General features: G+C 51.0%; 2 protein-coding genes across 2 annotated transcripts in view; one reads left to right on the top strand and one right to left on the bottom strand.

Annotated features, from left to right (window-relative positions):
• Positions 1-6,531, top strand: part of LOC123023529 (complement C1q binding protein) — an 8,788-nt gene extending 2,257 nt beyond the window's left edge. Inside the window, exons 2-7 of the mRNA XM_044430355.1 lie at positions 215-342; positions 1,625-1,775; positions 2,849-2,936; positions 4,341-4,437; positions 5,496-5,620; positions 6,145-6,531. Of these exons, the coding sequence (XP_044286290.1) occupies positions 215-342; positions 1,625-1,775; positions 2,849-2,936; positions 4,341-4,437; positions 5,496-5,620; positions 6,145-6,294 (739 nt within the window). The 3' untranslated portion in view covers positions 6,295-6,531. The remainder of the gene's footprint in view (positions 1-214; positions 343-1,624; positions 1,776-2,848; positions 2,937-4,340; positions 4,438-5,495; positions 5,621-6,144) is intronic.
• Positions 6,532-9,891: 3,360 nt separating this feature from the next.
• The window catches only part of CAMKK1 (calcium/calmodulin dependent protein kinase kinase 1), a 66,448-nt gene continuing 50,499 nt past the window's right edge, over positions 9,892-25,840 (bottom strand). Inside the window, exons 15-18 of the mRNA XM_044430354.1 lie at positions 20,571-20,658; positions 16,789-16,917; positions 15,796-15,899; positions 9,892-11,702 (exon numbers count right to left, since the gene is read on the bottom strand). Coding sequence (XP_044286289.1) covers positions 11,630-11,702; positions 15,796-15,899; positions 16,789-16,917; positions 20,571-20,658 — 394 coding nt within the window. The 3' untranslated portion in view covers positions 9,892-11,629. The remainder of the gene's footprint in view (positions 11,703-15,795; positions 15,900-16,788; positions 16,918-20,570; positions 20,659-25,840) is intronic.

The raw sequence follows: 25,840 nt of genomic DNA, 5'->3' as shown, positions 1-25,840 counted from the left end.
GGGTGCCTGGCTGGCCCGGGACGGGGGCCGCGGGCACACGCGCCCCGGGCGGCGGCCTCGCCGCGGCGCGGTTCCTGCCCGAGGCGATGCGCGCGCGCCTGCAGGGCTCGGGCTCTGCAGCGGGGGGGGGCGGGGGCAGAGGGCTGGGGGCGCGCGAAATGGAAGCGGGAGCAGGTTAGGCGCGCCGAAACGGATGCGCACGGAGTTGAACGAGCGCCAGTGTCCCGGGACGGGGAGCGTGCCGGAGGAACGGCCAGGTTTTATCGTCCCCAGCAGGGATCCAACATTCTCCCCATTCTGGCCGCAGCAGGGCCTTGAGCGATGGCGGACCCTCGTTTGACGGTGCGCGGATCCCTCTTCTGCCCCTTCATCTTGGGGTTCTTCGCGCACAGACTTGCGCGCCTGGAAAACGTGCGGGTTTCTTGCCGTTCTTTCGACCGGCTCGGTCGAGGGGAGCTGCGTGTTCCGGTCTGGGCTTTTTCTTGCAGCCACGTGAGGGTGCGATGCACGTGCGCCTTGCTCCTGGGAAGAACCTGACACGCGTGGGAGAACTCGATGGAGAAGCTGGCCCCCTGCGGGTCCCCAGCGAGGGCAAAAAGGAGACATTCTGGCTGGGGAGCAGTAGGAAGGGGGCTGGGAAAATGTTTATTGCCCTTTTATAGCAGTGTGGTAATGACCTTGTAAGGCATGTGTGGGTTTGCCTGCTCAGAATAAGTATTCAAAATGGCGAAAGTAGAACTGGAAATGAGTAACCGGGAGGCATGAAGAATGGCGCCGTTTGACTATGAAGAAAGGTGAAAGAGTTTGGGGGAATTTTCGTTTGGAGAAGGAACGATGAAAGCTTGAGTCTGCTTATGGATGGTGGCATGGAAGTAAAAAGTAGTGTTTGGTCTGTTTACTCTCGTGTTAATACATACAGGATTGAATCCAGTTATTGATTATTATAAACTGTATGGGCATGAGTAGAAATACATTTTTCTCTGCCTTCTATGGCACTAAAACTTGGGCAGCCCACAACATTGGACAGGAGTATTTGGTCAAGTTGAGAGAAGAATTTCTTTATTCTGTCCTCCTGAGCTTGCTACATTACTATTTTTACATTGCTTTTATAGTTTACCATTTTTCCTCTTGCAAGGGATTCACAGCCTCAAGATGCACTTTTCCTTAATTTGCGTTTCCCCAAGGCATTAGGTTAAATTCCTTTGTTAGTTAAAAACAAAGACCCAGCCTTTCTCAGCATCTACCCTCTAGATGTTTTAAATCGCTTACAGTGCAGCCCTGTATGCATTTGGGCAGAAGTAGTGCCCTGGTGCTTCAGGAATACATAGGATGGTGCCCTTGCTAGGTTTTATTTTATACCATAGCTTTAGACTTCTACATGTTGTTATATATTTTATATTTCATTGTGTTTTCTAGTTTAATATTGTGAACTACTCAAACAGCTTTGACAATATAGAAAGGTAATACGACTACAGTTCCCATCATTCCAAGATGGCATGGGCAACCGTCATGTGCAGAAAGAGCTGGTTGGCATGATGGACAGGAATAGATGGCATTGCCCTTTCCTAACCCTTTCCTAGCAGGGCTTTCTGGGACATAATGTTTCTCCTTTTCTGATTTGCAGGTGACAAAGCCTTTGCTGAGTTTCTGACGGACGAAATTAAAGAGGAGAAGAAAATCCAGAAACACAAATCCTTGCCCAAGTTGTCTGGCGGGTGGGAGCTGGATGTGCAAGGGACTGAGGCTAAGCTGACGCGGAAAGTAGCCGGTGAAACGTGAGTGTGCCAGAAATGTTCACAGAGGAGCACGGGGTCAAAAGGATTGTCCGTGCAATTCAAAGATCATTACTTTCTCTTCCTTCCCCTCCTTCCTTTTGTCTCTTGTGAGGAGAGATTGAAAGAGCTGGCTTGTTTAGCCCAGAAGGGTCGTCTCACAAAGGAAGGATAGGACCTCTTCTCGATCATCCCAGAGTGCAGGTCAGGGAACAGTGGGCTCGAGCTACAGGTTCCAGCGAGAGATCAGGAAAATTCTCATCACTGTCAGAGCAAACACCATGGGACCAGTTGCCTCTTGAGTCTCCCACGCTGGAGGCACCCATCTGCCAGGGGGGCTTTAACTTGCTTTAACCCTCTGGACAGTTCACAAACCCTTAAATTGACACTATAAAACATAACACAAAACCCATTGTATGCAAAACAGAAAGAATCAACAATCAGAACCTCTGGACTGGTTAAAAACGGATTCTTTGTAGTCCAAACGCATATAATTTGTTTGAATTGGCATGTATCCAATAGAGCTATTTATTTACTTGGGCAGTATGACAATCCTTGTGAAGCTTGAACAACATCTTGCAAAATAAGAAAGGAGATGTTAGCAGCGTTGGGGAAACCCAGTGTTTGCCAAAGTACCAAAACAAAAACAAATGGGGGCAGAACCCCTTCCCCAAAAATCACAGCAACCATAAAATGCTCGCTCTTTGTTGGAGGGGAAAAGGGGGTGGAGTGTCTGGAATAGGCGAAGACGCACTTCGTGCTGCACGGTTTTTCCCCAATGTGAATTCTTGACTTTAAGACTTGGAACTCTGAGGAGGATGGTGCAGAGAAGGCGTTCCCATGTCCTCAGCGGCACTGACCCTTGGTGGGCTGGGGGTGGCGCCCGGAGGACAGCGATGGGGCTTGCGGAAAGGGCTGGCATCACGAAGCTTGCTTGCTTCCTCGCTGCAAGCCAAGGCTTGGGTAGCCTGAGGGGCCCCACTGGCCACCTTCAGGAAGGGGTGCTAGAAGCCCGAGCGCTGTGCTGCGTCTCCTGTGGATGCTGGTTTGCTGATCGTGGGTCCCTTGTCCGGCAGGGTCACCGTCTCCTTCAACATTAACAACAGCATCCCGCCGAGTTTTGAGGAGCCCTCAGAAGGGCAGAAGGCTGAGGAAGACCAAGAGGTGAGTGGAGCTGCTTTAGGGTGGGTGGATTCAACTCCTGGCATCTTCAGCTACATCGACTGGGGAGTCAGTGACAGAAGAGCCCCTTGCCTCAGAGGGCCCCCTGAGACCCGAGGGGGGGGTCATCTGGTCGGACAGCCATTCCCCACAAAGCAGCTATGCTGGAGAGGGATGATGGGGATTGTTGTCCAAGGTATCTGGTGGGCACCAGCTTGGAAGACCAGCTGAGACGAGTGGGACGACATGACATTTCAACCAAGATCTGGTATCCTTTGGGGAGAGTCTAGTCCTCGTGATTTTGGGATTTTGTTGTGAGGGCTTGAGGTTGGGGAGGGGAAAGGGACTTGGCTCACCTTCCTCTCCTGTGCAGCAGCTTGGCTGGACTTTTATTTTCAGACAGCTTTGGGTTTTCATGAGAAGCTGAATGCAAGTTAATGTTGTGTCTGGTTTTCCATCCTGGGCTGCTTTTCTAATGCATAGGAAAGCAGGACTGGAACCTTAATAGCTCGGGGAAATATTTTTGTGTGTAGATTAATATTGGTATTTATGTATATAAATACATAAGAGCCAGTGTGGTGTCGTGGTGAAGAGCATGGGACTGGGACTCGGACAATCCAGGTTCTAGTCGCTGCTCACCATGGAGCCAACTGGGTGACTTTGGGCCAGTCACAGACACTCAGCCCAGCCTACCTCACAGGGTTGTTGTTGGGGGGATAAGATGGAGGAGGAGAATGATGCAAGCTGCCTTGAGGCCTTTGTAGGAAAAAGGCAGGATATAAATCAAATAAATAAATGTTGATGTATATGAACCATTTGTTGCTGCCTTCAGCTCCAGAGGGTACCAGAACGGTATATAATTCTATAAAAGCCAGTCAGTCTCTCTGCCCATCAGCAGTACAGCGTAAAACAGCACAAAAGGAAACCCAGATGGGGAGAGAAAAGGAAAGCATGTTCAGTCTCACAGATTGGGTTGATGGACTGCAGGTTTTGGGGTCAAAGCAGTGCTATTTGCCAGTTATTTTTGTGGACATGTTTCAGTGTGAAGTAATGGAGTTCTGGACTGGGACTTGGGTGAGCTGGATACTGGAGATGGAGCAAAACACGAGAATGGGCCAGCCCCTGACCTACCTCACCGGGTGGTTTTGAGGATAAACTGAGAAGAGGAGGGTTAAGAAGCTGCCTTGGGTTCCTTCCAAAGGGGGACAATGATAGGCGTGTAATCAGTGAAGGAATAAATTGGATTTCAGTGGGACTGGCTTGTTTTGCCATATGCTTTGCCTAATAATTCGCAGCAGTGATGAAAAAGCAACAGCCTTGGATTTTGTCTTGTCAGCAACCCAGTGAGGAAAGCGTGATGGGCGCTTCGAAGGCCCATGTCATCCATTGTCTGTCCTTTTCCTACAGCCTGAGCTCATGTCAAACCCAAACTTTGTGGTGGAGGTCACTAAAGACGACACCAAGCAGACGCTCGTGCTGGACTGCCACTACCCAGAGGACGAGGTGGGTGTCGTCGTGACTGTTCTCCGAGTGCTGCAACTTACATAGCCAAAACAGCATACCCTGCTGCAGCTTGGCCTGCTGTGAAATGGGTGCAGAAATGTCCAAAAGGGTGGGTTTGGGTCTTGGATCTCAGGTCTCATCTCTGCCTTCTCCTTGGTCACCTCACCTGAATTTTAGCCTCGCCAGATGCTTTCATCTGGGAAAGGGGCCGCTTGGGACTGCCTTGCCCCTTGCTGCCCCTATTGTTGGACTGGCCCCGCCCCCCCTGCGGCGGCCCTCTTGAGTGAGTGCCCACGACAGGCTCAAAATCTGAGCTGTGGCTGCCAGTCTGAAAAGTTTGGGGATCCCTTGCATAAGCAAATGTGAACTATATATAGCCAAAGCAGCATCACCCGCACGCAGAGGAGGGGGCAGCTGGTTTGGGGCAGCTCTTGGAAAGACAGATACGCAGGAGAGAGGGACCCTCAGGGGAGAGCAGCAAAATAGCCTGTGTGATCCTGATGGGGGGTCAGAAAGAGCAAAATCCAGGGGAAGTCCCACACAGGGACTGCAGTCCCACCCAGGAACACCCTGCGCTGCATCATTTTGTTGCAGACCCTTTTGTTGTTTTGGCTGTCGGCTGCAAGCGTGACCGTGCTGGTGGTGGCCCCTGTGAGAGCCCCGTGGGGGCCTTTGTGTCTGCCTCCAGCGGGTTGGCTGTCGGGTTGCAAGCTCTCCGGTTGCCTCAAGAGCACGCAAACCCAGGCAGGGTTCCTTTGCTGAAGTTTTGCACCAGCTGGAAACTGGTACAAGAAAACCCCAGGAGGAGCCTTCATCTGCCCCCTTGAATTCCATGGAAGGCAGGCAAGCATTGGTGAGCGTGCAGTTTCTGGCCAGTGGTCGGGGATTATGGGAATGGGAGTCTAGCCACGTCTGCAGGGCCTTGTAGTTGGTCCAGATCTCCACAAGCAAGTTTGCCCTCCCTGTCTCTCCATGCCTGAATCTTGAGCCCTTGAAAATGTGCTCCTGCTAAGTTTGGCTTCCCTCCTGTGCCTGCTTGGGGCGGGGTGTCCCCACATCAGGGGGATCACGGCGAGGAAGGCGAAAGTGACATCTTCTCCATCCGAGAGGTCAGCTTCCAGCCCACCGGAGAGTCGGAATGGCGGGAGAACAACTACACCCTCAATACGGACTCCCTGGACTGGGTAGGTGCAGCCGTTCCTCAGCTGTGCATGTGTGTACACACTGAGTTTGCACTGTCTCAGTTGGGGCTTATGTGCATGTGATTATTTTGCATAATTTTAATTGTGTGCATGGGGCGGTTTGGTCCACATGCATCATTATTTTGTGCTTGATTGTTTTGCCTATTACCTGTGTGCACAAGCCCGAGTATTTTTCATACTGATCTGTGTGTGCATGATTATTTTGCATATTTTAACCTGTGTGCACACGGATCATTGTGCACACCTGTTTTGCATAATCTTTGTTTTTTGGACATGTGACTTTGATTGCAGAGGTCATCCATTCCAGCCCCTTGATCGATGCTGCCTGAGTTAATTAACCATGCCTCTTGATCGAGTAAAGCTGACCTATGCAGCAAACCTAGTCAGTTGTAGCCCAGGAAGGCCCGCGGCTCCCAGCCAGAGAGGAAACACCCCCTCTGTGTTTCTGCAGTGGCTCTTGCGCTCTTCTGGTACCCTGTTTATTGACTCTGCTGCTCTCCCCCCAGGCTCTTTATGACCACTTGATGGATTTCTTGGCCGACCGAGGCGTGGACAACACATTTGCAGATGAGTTGGTGAATCTCAGCACGGCTCTGGAGCACCGGGAGTACATCCGCTTCCTCGAGGATCTTAAACTCTTTGTAAAGTGTCAGTAGGGCCCGAGAGGAAGGCCATGGCCTGCGTCGTCTTGGGGCAGGGCGAGGGGCAATCCTGCCTTTGAAAGCTGGACTCGCGTTTGGAATCCCAGGGGATGAGAGTGGGAGGCAGGGGAAGCACGGAAGCGCATCGTGGGTGCAGGTGGGCACTCGGGTGTGCAAATGAGAGTGGAGTGTCTCTCCTGTACAAATGATGGAGAAGGGTAAGCCCAGTAGAATAAAGCTCATTTAATGCTTCTCTGTCCACAGTAAAGCTCCGTCTGTGTCCCACCTTCCCAACTTCCTTTTTCCCTACGGCTTGGGGGACATGGAGTCCTCCACTTACGGTTTGACTAACATTCCCATCAGTCTCTGCCAGCATGCCCCATCATTGGGTTACATGAGCTGCAGTTGAAAACCACCGAGAGTGGTCCATAATTTGGTCCATAATTCGGCACAAAGCGCACGCCATGGGTTTCTCCTAGCTCTTGCATCCAGAAGATTCTGTATTTCCCTCTTCCTCTGAGGCAGCTGGGGGGGGAGGGGTGGATTGGAGCTCAGGCCTTCCGCACCCTGGGTGGCTGTGTTGACCACGGTGCCACACTCCAGCCCCCTTCCCCACGCGTGGCCTAAGCTGAGGCCCCCAAGAGAACATCCATCTCACGCACTGGAGACGTGGCCGATTCCTGCCACTTGGGAGGTGGGAAAACCTGCCTGCAGTGGGAAAGCCGGCCCTGCAAGCACCACGCTCGGATCCTTTGTGCTAGCTTTATATGTGTGGGGAGGCCTGAAAAAAAGGGGGGGGGCAGATTTAAATGGCAGTTTCCTTTCTGTAGCCTGGATGGGAAGACTGTCTAAAGACAGCCAGCCAGAAGAAATCCTGAGGACCGGGCAGCTTTCTGGAGCCATCTGAGGCTCAAGCAGCTCCATCTTGGACAGTACCAGAAAAGGGAGAGCGTTGCATGTTTTGCAAGGGCTGCGGCTTGGTATTCATACAGGAGGCCTTGAATTTAACCTCCCTGCATTTCCAGACACAGCTGGGAAGCAGCCATACAAGAAAGCCAAGGGAACCACGGGCTTGATCGACAAATTATGTGGATTATATCATTTGCCCACTTTGGGGCGGGAGCAAGGATGCCAAGGCAGCTAACAGAACCCTCTGTTGTTACCTTTACAACAACCCTGTGTGGTAGGCAAGGCTGAGAGTCACAACAGTGGCCCAAACCGGCGAGCATTGTGGCTGGGTAGGGACTTGAACCCGGAGCCAAGGGGCTGGGGGCAACTCCCTGTGGGTGCGTTTAGTTCCGAAAAGGGGAGGGTTCGGTGGCTGTGTGGTGGTGGCCAGTGCCGCAGTTCTAGGATCGCGTGGACTCGAGTCCGGTCAGGCGCTGGACTGGATGCGCCCACAGGGATGGGCCACCGTCCCCACCTGTGAGGGGAAGAAATGCTTGGCGGCCTGGCACTTTGCTCATGCAGCTTGCATCTCGAACTGATCCGGCCGCTAGGATTGCTCCATTTGGCTTTTCTTCTTTTCTGATTTCTTTCCCTGTTTCTTTCGCACCGCCTTTTTTCCTACAAGCAACCCAAAGCCCCCTCCTTTCCGCCGTATCCTCAGAACAACCCTGTGAGGTAGGCCAGGGTGTGTCAGTGCTTTGCCAAAGTTGCCCCGTGAGCTTCATGACTGAGTTTTGCGTTTTGTGCTTGCTTTTTCGGTCCAGTGGCAAAATGGCTGAAGGAAAACGCAGCTTCCATTTTTGTCAGGATTCTACTGGTAGTTTTATTCCAAGTTCTTCACTGGCATTTCCACCCCAGCCCACCCACCCCGGCCCCCGAGTACAAAAGCATGCACCCAACCCCAAAAATAAGCTCTCTATTCATGATACATATTTACAGCGCAGCCATTTCGGTGTGGACTGTACACGCAGCCTCATGCGTCGGGGTTCTTTGGGGGAGGCCGGGAACACACACAACACGGGCGGTCACGTCGCGCCCGCGGCAGCACAGGGCAGGCACGGGATGCGTGCAGGGCGGCGCAAGCCGCGAACGGGGCGGTGTGGGGTGGGTGGTCACGTGTGCATGCGTGGCTTGCAAGGCGCATTCCCGGTGGGTGGTTCCAAAGCAGGGCCGGCCTCGCCGTGACTAGCGGTCAGGAACGCGTGCCGCATGCATGCGTCTTGGAAGCTTTGAGCGCCTCGCCGGGGTGTCCGAGTGCCCTGTTCTGGGCCAAAGGTTACTTCCAGCCCACATCAGACATCGGACTCCATGGTTGGGCATCTGCAGCGAAGGACTATGCTAGCAGCTGGAGAAGCAGCCGAGAGCACAGGTTGGAAATCGGACCTTCCACAGCCCCCCTGAATTCTCTTTGGACATGCACATGGTGGGCATGTTGTGAGCAGAGCCGGCTGGAGCCGGGGGTCAGTCTCGATGGCCTGGGAGGTCCCTTCTGACTCGCTCTGTTCCTGTGTTTCTTTGGCAAGCCCCAGTGTCTCCCAATTACTGGGACCACACCGCTGGCCTACCTTGCAGGGTGGTTGTCAGCCCAACACATAATGTAGGTGCAGCCCTTGCAAGGTGTACTTCCTGAACACCAAAGACCCTCCTCTTTGGAAGACAGGTGAGCGAGTGTCATGTGTGGCGCGCACTCCCGCTTTAGGGCCCATTCCTCTTGCCCCCATGGCAGCCTCCCGCAAGCCAGGGTGGGCGCAATTACCCACGGCCTTCCCCTGGCATTTTATCCAGACAGCTGCCTCATGCCAGAGGGAGAAGCAGCAGGGGCGGGGGCTGATCTGAGCCCCCGCTCCCAGGTGGGCAGCCAGTGTTGTTCTTTCTTTACCTGCCGTGGGGGTCGGGCAGCAAGACCCCGCTGCTGGCACGCCAGAAGGGGCTCCCCCGTTCTCCCAGGCAGGCACAGTATCGACCCTTCCCGCCCCTCTCTCTGCAGCAACATGCACTGAATTGGCTATTCCTCCAAGTGGATCTGCGACTGCTCTTGAGGTAGCATGTGAAGATAATCCTGGTACCCAGGGAGTGGGGCTTTTTTTTTTTTTTTTAATGATGCCCCCCTGGCCTCGCCCAAAGGGGCCCTGACCTGACCTGCGGACGGTGTCTGTGCGACCTGAGGGGAAGGGGGAGCCATGGGGAGGTCTTAACGGGCCCATTGCCCCTCTTCTGCGCTCCGGTTCCCCATTTCCTGCTCCTGAGAGGGGAGTAACCCCGCTCCCACGTCAAGCAGGCCATTTGGAAAGATCCCCAAGGCCTTGGGAAAAGCAAAGCGGGAACACATTCCCAGGGCTCGCTGCATTTGAGAAGAAAGTCCACGAATTGGGGGGGGGGGGCAGGTTGGGGCTGACTTTGACAAAGGCATGTGACCCCGAGCAGAATGCGACTGATCTGTCCCTCCTTTCTTTCTTAAGCATTACTGTTTCAAAGTTACTCTTCCCCTTTCCTCCATTATGCTCCCTTATCTAACTGGTTTTGCACTTCTGAGCCGGCACTCGGTCAAGCTTCCACATTAGTACAGCTCTCAGTTTTGCAGTGCAGTTCTCCAATCCAAAATATGTGCAAACCGCATATGGGAGACATTACATTAAAAATGGATTGTATTAGGAAAGTGGCTTGCAAAAATGTGTACATTAGGCAAAAATGCTTACTAGTAAACATGCACACATCCCAGAAATGTGTACTAGAAGGCTTGTGAATATTCAGGTGCACATTAAAAAATTCCCAAGGTTCAGATGCACAGAACCTGGGTTTGGAAAAATGAACGAAAGGCTAAACCACTGGTCCTTCTGTTGCATCTGTGGTAAAAATCGGACTCCTGATAGGTATTTTTGGAGGCTCTGGCACCCACAAAAAAGGGTAGATGTGACGTTAGGTTCCAGCTGAGGGACAGGTAGGCAGATTAAGGTTATGCCCATCCAGAGTAGCCGTTTCACCTTTTGCTCCACAGACAAGCTCCTGTTGGCCGTCCTGATGCACAGCCAAGCATTTGCTCTGGATGCTCTGCCGCATTCACTCCGCAGCAATGTGCTCGGGGTAGCTTTGGCATGTGTGCCGGTTCAAGGCACACGAATGCCAGGTCGGGCTTGCTGCTGGGAAACCGCATTCAAGCAGGATCCGGAAGAATTTGCGGTGAATAGAGGCACCCCTGGGCTCCCCTTCTGAAGGGGTTTCTCTCACCCCATGCCCCCAAAAAGGGATTGTCCACCCTTCTTAGGTGTCTTACACCAAGAATAGCCACCCCTTTGGCACTCCACGGCTGCTACACGCGACAGCTTGGCTTTCTGCCACACCCCTTGGGGTGGGTCCACCTGGGATGATTCGGGGTGCAAACCTCTCTCTGGATTACCCCCTTTGGTGTACTCCCCTCTTGCCAGTTCCTCCCTGGTTGTGCCATCCAATCCCCTGGATTGTGGGGCGAGCCCAAGCAGCTGCGCATGACGCCCATTTGCCAGCCCAGTTCAGACCAGCCTGAACGTGCCGGCTCGAACATGACGACACACGCCCTGCTTCGGCCTCAGCGCAGGGAACGGCATGCGAGAACAGTGCCAGTGGCGCATGCGTGTCTATTCAGCAAAAGTGGGAACCGGGAGGGGAAGAACAGAAGAGAAAGGATAAATATGGGGTGGCAAATTTGGAAAAGGAGAATTTTGGAAACCTCAGTGTACCGGCTTGGAGACCGCTTTCCCCAACCTCCAGGTGTGTCGGACAGCAACCAGATGTACCTCCGCGGCCACGGTGGTGCCCCCACACCTGTGGGGTGCCAGATTGGGGGAGGCGCTGTTAAAACATTGTGGGTCACATCCTTATCACAGAGACTGGAGACTTGGCCTGTTTTGGCAGAAGTCCATGGCAACCACACCAAGGTACCTTCCTGCGATCGACAAAATCCAGTTTAGGGGAGACAACCTGACACACAATCACGTGTGTCTGAAAAGAAACGTCAAAAGTACCCTGTCCGTTCGAACCAAACAGTGGCTGGCCGAAGATGTTTGGCTGAATTTACAAAGCAGGTGCTCATCTGTCTGCCGATTCACCATGGTCAGCCACCTGCCAGGGCATGAAACACCCCTGGAAGATGAGGTGCCTTTCAAGGATGCAACACAAAAATGCCTTCGCGCAGGAACGAATGCAGGCAACCCGGCTCCAGTACTCTTTCGAATACTCCAGTCCCCTTTCTTGCTCCACCAGCCTGGCTTTGCTGCTGTATCTCTTGGAAATGGATGTATGCAGGTAAGTTCCTCTATTTTTCACAAACTTTGGTGGATGAAGACATCAGAGCGTGCAAGACCACATCAGCGAGTACGACAGCTACAGCGGAGTGTTGGAACGATTGGTCTGGAACGTGCTGAGGGGTTCAGGAAGTCGTCTCATCTTCGCTCACGTCAGGCAGCTCTGGGTCCTTGAACCCTTCGCGGCTCCCTTGCTTTCTACAGGCATTGAAAAGAAGCAAGTGGAGGTTAAGGGCTCATCAGTGGGAGACTTAACCCTTGGACAGGTTAACCACGGGCACCAGGCCTAACTAAATTAATACGCTGTTCAACTTTGAAAGCCAGGCAAGCTTTTCTGCACTTACGTACTTGTGCTTATTCTGCTCCGTCATGGACCCCGCCAGAGGTTACGTAGTGGTTGCGTCGCACAGCTTGTGCAGCCCTCGAACTTCCGATTTGCAACAAGGCCAGAAGTAGCTGCTGCGGATTAGTAGCTGACGGGGGGCCTTGTGTGGGTGAGCCAGTTTAGTCTTTGTGAGAATGGTGGATAAGTGACTTCAACAGCCCCTTTGGACCCCCTTTTGGGTGATATTTAATTAATTAATTTTTGGCCAGCTTCTAGCCAAGGCTCTGTCTTTAATCTGACCGTGAGCTGGGCAGCCCCTCAAATACAGGATGCCTTCAGGGACAGTGCATTGGAAGGCCACTAATGAAAGCAGAACGGCAAGGCTGCAAAGGCTCAGCAGGGACTACGGCAAACGTTCCCCGTGTCCAGAAGCCAGCAGTTTCTCAGGGCCACACCAGGGCTTTTTGGCCTCCAGGGAGACTGGCCTTGGAGCAGCCTTCCAAAATCATGCCGTAGAGAAGCGCTGCTTTTGCTGTGAGAGCAAAACTGTTTCCTTCAATGAAGCAACTTCACCCTTCCACCTTATCTCTCAGGAACAAGGGTGGGTTGGATGCTGCGTGAACTGACAGCCTCTGAAACACTGGGAGAGGGACACTGCATAAAATCCATGGCGAGAAGCACTGCCTTGTTCTTAGCCCAACAGAGAACCTCCTGGTCTGTGCAGGGAATCAGTGCAAAGCGCAGGTACTTGCTTCTGCTTCTATTCCGTATCCATAGTTCAACTGCATTCTATAAACTGTGTCCCCTCTGACACAGGTCCTTTCTTTCCTTTATAAGCATCCTCAAATCCAAAGTGCATTGCCTTGGCTGAACTAGTCACTAAGGACTGAGACAAACAGTCATTCAAAGAAGAGGGGAAAGTAGGAAACAGAAGTTGCCCATGAGAGTACTGCTGAGAAACATAGAAGCAGAGCAACTCGGAAGGGGCCTCCCGGGCCATCGAGTCTGACCCCCCGGCACCAGCCAGCTCCGCTCACGACATGCCCGCCCTGTGCACGTCCAGCCTATCCCTGTCCGCGGCTCTGGAGCCAAGACCTGCCCAAGCTTGATCAAAGTTTTGAAACAGCAAGGGGGAGAAAAAAGGGAAGATACAGAAGGACTAGAACAGCAATAGAAGGGGTTTTACACCTAAGTAAGGAGCACTACCTGCATTTACTTTTCTATGGAGATAAAGAACATCTTCTCTGTAACACACACACGGACACGGACACCATAAAGCCACAGGGAGAGTAGGGACAATCTGAGAGCACACAGGAGGACCGAGGTCCATGAGTTACCTTAAAGATGGGTGCAAATAAACAGACGGGCTTAAGCGAAAACCATGCCTGGAGGCAAAGAATGGAAAGGAAGAGTGGGCAGGGGAAAAAAAACCAAATGCTGGTAAGATTTCATGCATCAAGCACAATGACAGAAGTCTGCATGAGCGACATGAACATGGATTGGAGCGGTGGTGGTGGGGAAGCGCAGGAAAGCAGGAGCTGAAAATCAGGATTTGGAGGCATCGAAGGGGCTGATTCTGGACAGACAAAACGAAGGAGGTCTTCAGACTGGGTGCAATTAATTAAGAGTGCTATCTTTGGCATGTTAAACAGAAACAGTGCCGGCTGCCTCAGGCATGCTGGGAGCTGGGGAACTTCTTTGCCTAACTGAGCATGCGCGGGAATCTTCCTCTCGCCTCAGGCAGGGAAGAAGCAGATCGCACGGTGCTGAAGAGGAAGCAATCGGGGCCCTCGGCAAGGGCCCGGCTGTGCCTGTTCTGGAGGTGGGGAATGGGCCACAATGAGGAGGAAGATGCTGGGCCAGAAGGCTTTTACAGAGCCACTCCAGCAGTGCAGTTCAAATCGCATCTGCTCAGCCGAGCGCAGTGGGCGGAATCCTGTTTGCGGCAGGAAGGCCTGCTGAATATAACAGGTCGAGTCCAGATTTGGCCACACGCTTCTGGGCTGCCTAAAAGCGGCGTTCTCAGCCTGTCCTTTCTCAGCAGCTGCTCTAGCTGGGAGATGCTGTGTGCTGGTTTCGGGGGGCACCTGCTGAATGTTAAGGAAAGCTGGAGGGACGGGGGAACCCCTGAAATCATGGATGTGCCTCGCAGGGCACAGAACCTGGATCCCAGTGGAACAGAACTTATTTTGAGAAAGGATTATGCTGTGCATCAGTCACATTAGCCCAGAAAACATCTAACCTCCACAGAAAAAAGCTGGAAATTGTTTTGCTCTTTCCACCATCCTGGAAATGACACATTGGTTTAAAGGAAATTAAAATGTGAGTGTCTAAAAGGGAACCCAGCCGTCAAGTTTTCACCTGAAATGAGAAAATCCTAACAGCCCTGCAGTCTTTCCGCAATCCTGGCAAAAGATGAGACGTTTTCAATTACTTCTTTTCCACATGCCTAATTAAACAAATTGTGAAATTGGAAAGGTTTTTTTTTTTAATTTCTGGTCTAATTTCCTTTCTTCTTTAATTTTCTTTTGGGGAATATGAAAGGTATTATCTTTCCCCCAGTGCGGAAATACACAGAACATTACAATTGCCAATTTCTCATACTTCAAAGTCTGAGCCACTGAAGGTGGAAGGGGAGGGTGTGGGAAGATGCAGCCCAGGATTGAAAAAAATAACAATTAAAAGTAGTTCATCCCACTCACATCATTGGAATATCACTTTCTTCTTATTAAAATGAGACATAAAGTGACTTCGCCTTTTACAATCTGTCTTGAATACTCTGGTACAATGTAAAACAGCACGGCAGAGAAAAGTATTGTCGTCAATACTCCACCCTCATGGCTCGCTTTAAACTTCCTTTTTCCAGGCAAAATTCTACCCCGCATTCAATTCTCCCTGAATTCATCGTTAACTAATGATGGGCAGAGTAAGTTCTAGACTTAAACTGGGTCTTGTTTGCCAAAGCAAACTAGATTTTTCACTGCCTTTACTCCCTTTGCATGTGAGTACACTGGTGTAGGTTTGGAACATCATGCCTCCAATACTTCGTATGCCGTGCGTTTGTGTGACCCTCTGAAATCCAGTCTGTCCTGATTTTCAAGGGAATGGTTTTTCTGTCCTCCCCGATTCTAATGCCTGAAAAAAGGCTGAGCTGAAAAATTCGGTACAACTTTAGCTCCAACAGGCTTCCTAAAATATTATCTCCTGAATCCCATTAGTAGGTTCATTGTTTCTCCACTGCTAACTGAAAGTGAGCAGTTTTTTAAACGTAAAATTGTAAGTTGACAGGATTGGTGCAGAGTGGAAATGTGAATGAGCAGCTTGGTGCACAGCCCCTTCAGCAGAACTAGGCTGCAGGACGGGACGGGTGTGGGAGCTGCTGAACTGCAGGTTGTGGCTGGAACATGGGTAACCGCTATCCGAACCCAGCAACACTAACAAGTCCTGGCTTGTTAAGCATGAACAACCCACGAACCGAAAGAACCCTTGGTTTGGTGTAAGGTTGTAGTGTTGTGTGAACCCAGATGCACTAACACACCAGTGTAGGCCATTCGCTAGATTTGTTAGTGTATTTGGGTTCAGACAACGCAATAACCTACCTTTCAACGACAAGCCACACTCAGCCACTAGGTTTGGGTAAAGTTGCCTGAACTCAGCCTGAGTGTGGCTGCAGGTGTGCGAAGGCCCTCTGCAAAATACTCTTTCTGCATTTCCTCTTACCTAGGTAAATTCGCAGCTGCAGGTGAGCCAACTAGTAATGGTACAAGCCACTATTTTAAGCTGGGTGCTACCGTTTTAATTCCTGCAATGTCCAGAAGCAATGCAACACCAGCTGCTCTTGCAGCATCGGGAGCATTTAAAATGGAGCCAGGGTGGGTGCCTGCCGAGTGTGCCTTCTTTCTCACGTCTTCCTCACAGAATCATCCTTAGATAAATATTGTCAGAGGTAAAAGACAGGTAACCTACATTAATAAATCTCCTGGAGCTGACATGGACCGTTCCTCTCTCCTGGCCTGCGCCTCGAAAGGGTTGCCAAAGGATCGTTTCCGCAGCATGGCTTTCACCAAAATCTTTGGGAAAAGGAGGAAAGCAAGAGAAATACGAATAAATCACAAAGGTGGAAAAAACAACGCCCCTTTCATCTATTTTTGGACGGCCCCTGTGAGCGTCAGATCTCGCTGCCACAGTGACGCCTTTTCTGGAAGCTAGGAGCTAATTTCAAGCAGCTCGAATCCAAAGGAGGTCACTGCTGTTGTCTTGGGATCACAGTCAAAACCAGGCTCCCTTGGAGCCTGGGCGCAGGCCGGCTAGAATACCGGGGGAAGAAGCATCTGCTCCGGTGGGCTGCCCAAGCCACAAAGAAGGGGAGGGAAGCTCAAATCCACTTGGCGCACCTACGATGGGGTCACACGCCAGGACAGGCGCCCCTGCATGGTCTCCACAGTGCTCGGTCGTTGGCCCGGGTGTGCCTGCAGGTGACTGAGTGAGCTCCATGCTGGCGTGGTTTCCCCCGCCTTGCTCAGCCCTCCCACTCTTGGCGCGTGTCCCCTCAGCCACGGTGCCTGGGATTCAGTCCCCTGCAGCAGGGGATTGGTAGCCCCTGCCGCTCTGGCCCGGGGGCTTTGTGGTTGCTGGAGCCGACGGGTGGGCGGTTTGGGCTTCTTCGCACAGAGCAAACTATGGCGTTTGCTGCCACGGGATGGAGTGATGGCCACGCACCTGGGCAGCTCTCACAGGGGCTGGGCAAGTTCCGGGAGGAGCAGGGGCTCTCCAGGGCTACTAGTCCTCATGGTTCTGCACTGCCTCCAGTACCAGAGGCAGTATGCCTGTGCAGAGCAGGTGCTGAGGAGCATGGGCGAGAGGGTGTGCTGGCACGGGGGCTGTCAGTGCCCTCCTGGACAGCCACTGGGTGAGGAGAATGGATCCCGCCAGGTGCCTCGAGTTCGCCGCCACACGCACCACAGTAGGCAGACTGGGGATGGTCTTGACGGAGTTCTTCACTTCCTCCTCGGTGACTTCCACGATGGAGCAGTGCTTTTCTTCCAAGGGAAGCGGGTCCTCCCCAGACTTGGTCACCCAAGGGTGCAGCTGCATCGGAAGACCAAAGCGCACACCGATGCCTGGCGGGAATTTGGGGCCACCCCGCCCCGCATTCGGACCCTGATCTGGGTGGGAGCCCTCGAGAGTGCTGCTGCAAGGAAGGCAAGCGCCCTGGGGGCAAACCCAGGGGCAGATGGCCTGGGGTGCGTGGCCGATCTCGCTTCCCTGCCGTGGAGGAGCAACTGATCACCATTATTAATGTTATCCCCATACGGCTCCACAGCCAGAGCTCTCTGGACAGTTTACAGCGAGGTGTAAAACAAAGCTGTGTGTGTGTGTTCTGAAAGCAAAACAGCGATAGTAAGCAGAGCAAGCTGGAACAGACAACACTGGAACAGACAGACTGGCCAGGCGATCTTTGGGGGTGGCACGCTCAGGCCAGGTGGGGCTTCCGAGAAGTCAGCCTGGAAGCCCACCCCCCCGCGGGCCGCTCCCGGGCTTGGGGAGGCCCTGGGGCAAGACACGGCTCCCCCCCACCCGGCTCCAGCCCTCCTGGCCACCCTCGTGGCTATTGCTCCTCCGCCCCTCGCACTGGGCCAGGGACAGGCGGGCAAGGGAGGGGGCTCAGTGGGGAAGAGCAGGACCGGGGCCCTGCTCGTAAAACCCCGGAGACCCCTCTGCGGAGGGAGGGGCAGCATAAACCCCACACTGCAGGGGCAGGTGGAAAGGTTTTGCGATTCACTGGCAAACCTGAGGGGGAGCCGCAGTGGCTCAGCAAGGATCTGGGGGCCCATCAGCATAATTGGGCTGCTTAAATGAAGACGGCGCCGGGAAACGCAAGGCGGCTTCGGAGTGAAGGGGCAGCTTCGAGCAGCCCAGAAATGCATTCCTGGAGTGACACTATTCCCGGGGCACTTTTAAGACATTTGTTGTCACTTGCATCCAGTTGTGGTTGGGGGATCACAGGCTGATTGTATTGTGTTGTATTATTATTTTAATTTTTAATTTTTTTATATTTTTATATGCCGCCTATTTTGCTAGCAGCATCCCTAGGCGGTTCACAGTATTGCTAATGGTAAATAAGTAATGGTAAAATGTGACTTATGGTAAAAAAACAACAAAGCAGAGCTGGTAAACCCGAGGCCAGCCGGCTTCTGCCATATTGTATACTGGAGACAGGCAGTTCCAGGATAAGAGGGCAAACATTATTCATCTCTGAGCCTCGGTGCTTGCAGCTGAAAAATGGACTTAAGAGAACTTGTTCTTCCTCAAAAATGGCAAATCTGAAAAAGAGATCTGTCTGAACTTGTCTGCCACTCAAAATTTCCAACATTAACTTGACCTGGAACCTGGGAAGCTCTGAGAGGCAGTTTCAGAGCGCTCTTATCGCTGGAGACATACCCATATGGGGCTAGGAAAGACTTCTTCCTAAAACCCTAGAGAGTGTTGCTGCCAGAGAGCAAATTCCTATGCCCCTATTTATATCAGCCCTCAATTCAGAACCATGAGGACCGGAATCTTGATTTATTTTTTAGTCCAAGGGCTGTAGCTTGGAGACAAAGCCCCTGGTTTGGAGGGTCCTCAGCTCAGATTGCTATGAACCTGTGTCAGAGAGACACACCGAATTACCTGTGGGTCATCCTGGAGCAGGCTTCACCCCGCATGCCACACTTCTGCACCTCACTATCTTTGCATCACTTCTGGTTCTGCTCCATGGACCTCGGAGCTCCAGTCTCCCAGCCATGACACCCCCTAAATGCTTTTGGGGTAGCTTGGCTCCAAGCCAACTGCTGTTCCTCTGATTGCCACTGGGGGGCAGGCAAGTCTACATGGTGTCTGCACCTGGTGAACAGGAGGTGCAAACTTCATTGTTTCTGTTCACAGATCGTGCAAATGTGTCTCCTCGTTCCTGAAGGCAAACCGGAGGCTTTCTTTTGAGAAGCACCCACACTTGTGACTGCATTCAAATATGCGTTTTTTAAAACGTGCATTAAAAAAACCAGTAATGCACTTCAAGCGTAACCAGTCGGGGAAAGATGTGCACTTCCTCAGAATAGACCCAGAAATGCACCTATTTCTTGCTCAAATGTGCACTTTTCCCATTTGAAGCTGAAAAACATAGCGAGAAAGAAAACCTTTCCTTCCGGCACCAGGCGAAAACCTTTTTATTTTACCTGTCATTTTAAGAATTAGAAATTTTACTTGGTTTTAACATCCACAGTTGCTTTTTGTTTTTGCTTTTGTTCCTGATTTTGATATTATGCTTTTGTTGTTTACATAATATTTGTTGTTGTTACTAATTGTTATAACTTTTGTTATTATTTGTTGTTGTTATTGTTATAATTTTGCAAGCCGGCCTGGGACGTTTTTATTGTGTAGGACAGGATATAAACGTTTTAAATAAATAAAACAGGAGCAGACCGAAACAAGTTTTCAACAGATTGCCAAAGGATTTAGGAGAGCTCAAAAAATTGCTAAAAAATTCTGTCAGTCCTATATTTGAGTACTCTAAGGGTGCACTTATGCAGCTTTAGGCGGAAAAAGTCCCACGAAGCCAGCATGTCCCAGCCAGCGTCATGGTGCGCATGCACCACCCCATCTGGACCCGTCAAACCGTCCTGCAAGGTAGCTCAGTCTATGACCTCCATATTGAAGAAGAAAATGAGTTTGAGAAATGCAACTGGTTTGCTGAAGGCCCTGTAAGGGTAACAGACAGTTCCTCCTTGCTCTGGCGACTGCTGAGGTAATAACAAGGCTTTCAAGTTTTACGATCACGTGCTCATTTTACTGAAAAGTGTATGAGTGGTTTCTCAGCCTCTGGAGCCTTCCTCCAAGGGCCAACTCTGAGTGAAGTGCAGAGGGTGGCCACTAGGGGAAGGGCTTTCGCACTGGGGCCCCCCATCCGAGACATCCCCTCCCCACTGTGGTCCAGCTGGCACCAACTCTGCCATCTTTCCAGCGCCAGGTTAAGACGGTCCTCTTTTCTGCAGTTTTTAAGGACTTAATCAGCAGCCCAAGGGCTCGGCAGGATGACCAGATGCTGCAGTCACGCCTTTGCATTACTTTTATCCTCTGCTTTTAGCTGTTCAAACTTGCATTTTTTAAATTTTTCTGACACTTTTATTGCATTTTTCTCATTTGCTTTTATGGATTGTGCAAACCGCCCGGAGCGCTTTGGCTGCAGGGCAGTATAGAAATGTAATAAATTCTCTTCCTCCTCCTGAAAGACTTACAGTTGCAGCATAACTCAGCTTAAAAGCTTTCAAAACAACCGGAAAACAGATCAGCAGAGTGGCCAGCGAGAGAGGGAAACAATTAAGCAGTAATGGGATAATTCCTTCCTTTTCTTTGCTAGAAATCCTGCTTCAAACTAGCGATTGCTGCGCTAATGGTGGTTTGCATTTCGAGGAAAAAGCGACAAACCAGCTGAAGAGCTTTCCTAAAGCTTAGGGCATTTTACCACTCAAACTTACTTGCAGTCCACTGAAAAGAGCGAGGACAGCCCCCAGGTACGTAACCACGCATAGGATCGCAGCCAAGGGGATCCCAAGAAAGCTCTCCGACTTCAAATTCCCCGACAACACCGCTGATCAAAACGACAATAATATTCAAGCAGGCAACTCAAAGTTTAAAGTCCTGCTAGCTCACAGTCTGCAAACCTCTGGCCCCGAGTGAACAATTCACACTCATGCGCTCGTTACCTTGATTTCAGGTACAGCGATCCTGTTTTCAGGGACTTTTTGCAGCATTTTCAGTATCAGATCCTTGAGTTCCTCGCTGATCCAGGGTCTGAGGGAAGGAAACCCAGAGCGTGCGGTTAAGAGGGGTACTGCAGACGGGCAAATACCTCCTCGTTCGAAAGGGCATCCTTTTGGTCACAGGCATGTTGAGTGTGGTCTGAAGCCCACCGGTAAGGCACTTTTATTTATTCCACATGCCTCACTGCTACAAAGAGCTCAGAGTAGCATTCATGGTTCTCTCCCTGCCTCTTGGACTGTCACAACAACCCTGCGAGGTAGGTTAGGCCGAGAGTGCCTGGCCCAAGGCTTCCCAGTGAGATGCACGGCCTGCACCTCTGCAGCCCTAATCCAGCATTCTCGCTGTGGGATCAAAGGCAGCTAATTTACATGGTGCAAGGCCATTGGCCATCTAGTCCCGTATGGTCTGCACTGATTGGTGGGGGCTCAGGAAGGTGGGGCAGCATCAGACCGGATCCTCCGCTTAGCCTTTGAGGCTGCACTCCTATACCGCTCACCTGACTTTGGCTGGGTTCTGACAACACGATAACCCAGGATCAAGCATTAAGCATGGCTTGAGTGGGGGCTGTCCCTGAACTAGAGGCAGCTGATGAAACGTGGGCACCGGGTTGTTGGGATCCAGGCTCCATGCTTCGTTAACACCACACGATTCACCGTTCACAGCCCGACAACAGACCACGGGCTCTCTTCGTGGGTTGCTTGTACTGGCAAACCATGGGATATTGGCGCAGCTGGGTTCAGACAACAGGATAAACCATGTTTCAACAAGCGCCCAGTTTACCCATTCCCAGCCATTAAGTGTGAGTTATGCTGTCGTCTGAGCCCAGTCAATCTGTGTCCCCTAAGAACCAGTGTGGCATCCTGGTGAAGAGAGTGAATTGGGACTCAGGTGATCCGGGTTCAAGCCCCCGCTCAGCCACTGAGCCACCTGGGAGGCTTTGGGCTGGCACAGACTCTCAGCCCAGTCTACCTCACAGGGCTGTTGTGGGGATAAGACTGAGAGCAGTGGGAGAGAATGATGGAGGCCTTTTTGAGTTCTTTAAAAGAAGAAAGGTGGGATAGAAACCTAATAAACAAATATGTCCCATCATACTCAACAGGGTTTTCTTCCAAGCATGTGATCACACTGTTAAAAAGACCACCCTTCAAAGGAACCACTCATCTCTCAGTGAGTGTGGAAGCAAAATTGTTTTGAACTTCCTGAAAAGGCAGAGAAAATTGGTGTAAGATTGCAGCTGCCCTCTCAAAGTGAAAAGCTGAAGAGGTTCTTGACCCCACGGACTTCAAGCAGGAAAAGGAAAGCAATAGCGAAGGCTAATGGGCTGCCATTGATTTCCTTCCCGTCACACCGGGAAGTCAGCCTCTTTCCACTTCCAAATGCAACCGAGCCCATGAGGGGCCTGAAGTGGACGCGGCCCGTATGTTCTCATTTCAGGTTATTTCCTGCTCCCTCCCAGGTCTCACTGCCTTTTTCAAATTAATGGGCTTCTGGGAAATGCAGCACACTGCACAACATCCTCCCGAGGCAGGCAAGAAGCGGTCAGTGGGATGTCCAAATAGCCAGGCAGTGACTTGTTGCTGCAGGAGAGATCAGAAGTGAGGCAAAAGGTTGGGCAGGGCTCCTCAGCCAGCCCTGTTAAAATTTTAACCCCTCGCTGCAGAGGCAGATGGGGGGAATTAATGCACGGCCATTTGGAAAAGGTGGGCAAGATGCCCAGGATCTCGGAAGAAGAACAAAGAGAAATTTCTGCTCCCTTTTTCTGCAGAGCAGCAGCTTTCCGAGGCTCCATCGCATCTTTGGTTTCCATAAGCAAAATGGCATCAGCACACTTGCCAAGTTTCAGGGCTTGCTGTGGAAGAACAGAGCTTAAAGGGGAAAATGATGCCCGATGCGGAAGGGGCTCGCTCCCCCTCAGAGAAACCAGCCTAACGAATACTGAATTCGCTCTGCGGCAAAAGGAATACTGACTGACCACTGGGTGGGCAATGGAGTACCACTGAAGTGGGCATGGCTGGCTGGCTGGCAAACTGGAACTCCTCGCTGCAGCATTTTGATCCTTCACCATTACATGTGTTTCCGCTACAGTTCCCTTCTGCTTCCAGGGGGATCTGGAATCTGGGAGGCCAGTGGGAGATTTCTGCACATGCTTGTGAGAGCACAAGTAGAACTTTCCGCTCCATCAGGAATGTCATTCAGCAAGCTTCCCCTCCTCAGGCAAAAGCCGGCAGACTTTTTCAGCATGTCCTTGTAGGATTTGATCTCCACACTGCAACCACTGGTCCTGCCCACCTCCGGACCCTTTCCCGTTTGCCTTCCTCCTCCTTAAAGCACCAAAACCTGGACACAGAACTCCAAGCAGGGCTGACGCATGCAGAACACAGTGGAGGCTGCATTTCCCCTGACTTGGACTCTGGCTGGATTCAACCAACCATCCTTAGAATATAGCCAATAAAATCAGCGGGACTTAAGTGACATTAAACTTGTTTAGAGTGTGTACTTTTATTAATGCTGCCTAAAATCGCATTTGCCTTTTTTGCAGCTGCATCACAAACTATGACTTTTCACCAGTTGTTCTGTCAAATGCAGTCGCAGGAATAGCTCCTTGAAGGCTGGCTTTGGAACCTGCCCCTACTAGCCTTTCTTGTAACTGTATTTATTTTATTTATTCATTCTATTTATAGTCCATCTTTCTTCCTTTTAAGGAACTCAAAGCAGCTGAGATAATTCTCTTCCTCCTCTTCATCTTAGCTCACAACAACAACCCTGCAAGGTAGGTTGGGCTGAGAGTCTGTGGTTATCCCAAAGTCGCCCAGTTGGCTCCATGGCTGAGCGGGGACTCAAACCCAGATCTCCCAAGCCCCAGCCCAGTGCTCTTAACCACTACACTGGGCTAGCTCATTGCTCGTTTGGTTTTACCCTAGAGTGGAGGTGCTTTGTGTAACCGGAGACTTGGCCCTGCCGGTCAATTGCTTTATGCTTTTTGCTTCACCATCTGCATTATGGCTCTTATAAATTAAGGCTCTGCTGAAAGTTCTCAGAACATTTTTAGCTCCAACGGAGGGTCTGCATCCACAGATTTCCCAGCTTCTCCTTGTCTCCGTCGTAATTTTCCTTGGCTGATCCTAACAGGAAAGCCACCTGTGAGGACCATTCGCTGGCAGCAAAACCGTAATTGCAATTGCTGCTCTTCAGCACAGAAACAGCAGCAATACAGAATATCTAATAAAATTGTCTAGATATTGTACAGAAACAAGCACATGTAATGCAAGAATTGCGCCACCGCACAGTGCCTCCTTGTGGTCGTGCAATGGCACATACAGGAAGGCAGAAAGAAAGTCTCAGAAAAATATGTGTAAAGGACGTGCTCTTTCTTCCACAAAGATGACAACTCGGGTAATGTGTCTTAAATATTTCTGAACAGTGTACTACACGGATAGCAAGGTCAAAATAAAAAGGGAAATAACATTCTTTGAAGGTGCACTGCTTTTCCGGGCTGCGTTTCCCACCCCACTCCAAATCCTCCACCCGCCCCCAGTCCTTTCCGAGCAATGATACCACATCATCCTTACACTGTGATGGGAAATGAAGGATTAATTCATGCAAGTATGTCAGCAATTCTTTGCCCAGATGAGGTGCTGGAATGGGAGAATCGCAGCTTCAAATTTCATCCAAAGCACAATTTTTGTGGGGTGGACAGGTTAGACTGGAGGTGATTAGCCCGGGGGTAATTAATTAGGGAAAAAATTAGCTGCTTGCCATGCAGACATGTGAGTGCGTTTGTATGAATGCATTAGAGCAACAGACCTAATTTAGTATATTTATGCTAATATTCTGCCTCTCCGGCCTGTATTCAGCATTGTTTCTAAAGAACCCCAATTCTCTGGACCAAACTTTGGAGATCAGACATGGGGGCTGGACTGGGGAGAGGAGACTGGCAAAAATGTTCCCCTCCCACCCCCAAATCTCTCCCTTTGTTCTCAGCAAAGAACAAAACCCTCCATGAGATCAAATGCCTTTGGATCCAACCTGCCTGTTCTCTCTTTATTGGTAATTAAAAATATGCGCCCTGAGGCCTCTCGGCCACCAAAAACGCCTTCTCACCAAATGAAGATGCTGAGAAAATGTGGGGCTTTTCACTCAGTCTCATGAAAATACAGTGACATATTCAGGCGCACAGGATTATTCATTCTACTGATCGCTTTATCTTGCTGCCCTGTTCTTCAGCCAAGGGTAGCCCCTACGCATGGCAAACTGCACCCCCTTTCTGAAGATAAAACAGGTTTTGACTTGGCACTCCTTGAAGGGACAAAATACAATTTCTACTGACCTAAATCTGCCCAGACAAAATATGAAGAAGTTGTGGGGAATCCTTGTTAGGAGAGGAGAACTATTTTATTTTTGCTCGTATTGGGCGAGAAATATCATTTCAGACATGGGAAAAGAGACATCCATTTTGGAGCGAGTGGCAAACCTCTTCCCTAATTTTTATGCTCTCTTTCCTGTTATTTGTATTTTTTAATACGGCGGTTTGATTCTATTTCATGTGCTATTGCAAACTGCCTGCCGAGACTTTTGCACACTATGGAAATAGGATAAATAAATAAACACGTTCAACCCAAGGGCTGTATCCCACTTTGGAGAAGCTCCCCAGGGCTGAATTCCATGGAACGGGGGGCTGAAGGCAGAAAGAGAGGTTCAAAAATACAGAAAAGATCACAGCCGATTGCAGCTTAAAGCTCTTCTTTCTAGTCTCTAAAGTGTTTCAACCTTTCAGAAAGTGAAAAAATGCACAAAAATCAAGAACACACCCAGGCGCCGACAATGGGGGAAAGAGGGCAGGGTCGGGGGAAGGGGGCACAGCTCTCTGGGTCGAACGTGCCCCGCTCCTCACCTGCAGGTGGACAGCGCAAGAAGGTCGCTGGAGATCGAAGGGTCGCTAAAGGTCATGAAATGGCTCACCGTTAATTATGGATTCCCCTTTCCATCAGTGGGCCAGACTAGCCTCAACCTGGAGTGTTTCCGTGCCAAACACATGCCTGAACCCAGAGCTTTTCTCCATGAGGCTGTTTGTCCTTGTATCTACTTTGCGCTTCATCGTGGCATCGCGGACCATGCTCTGTACAAAAAGCTCTTTTTCCTGCTATCCCCAGGTGCAGCCTCTAGGTGGCGCTCTGCTATATTGGAACAGCGCATCTACACCAGGAGAAGGCAC

Source organism: Varanus komodoensis, unplaced genomic scaffold (assembly GCF_004798865.1).
Source record: "Varanus komodoensis strain SLA01 unplaced genomic scaffold, ASM479886v1 scaffold20_1, whole genome shotgun sequence".
NCBI lineage: Eukaryota > Metazoa > Chordata > Lepidosauria > Squamata > Varanidae > Varanus > Varanus komodoensis.
This window is presented reverse-complemented; position numbering and strand designations above follow the sequence as displayed.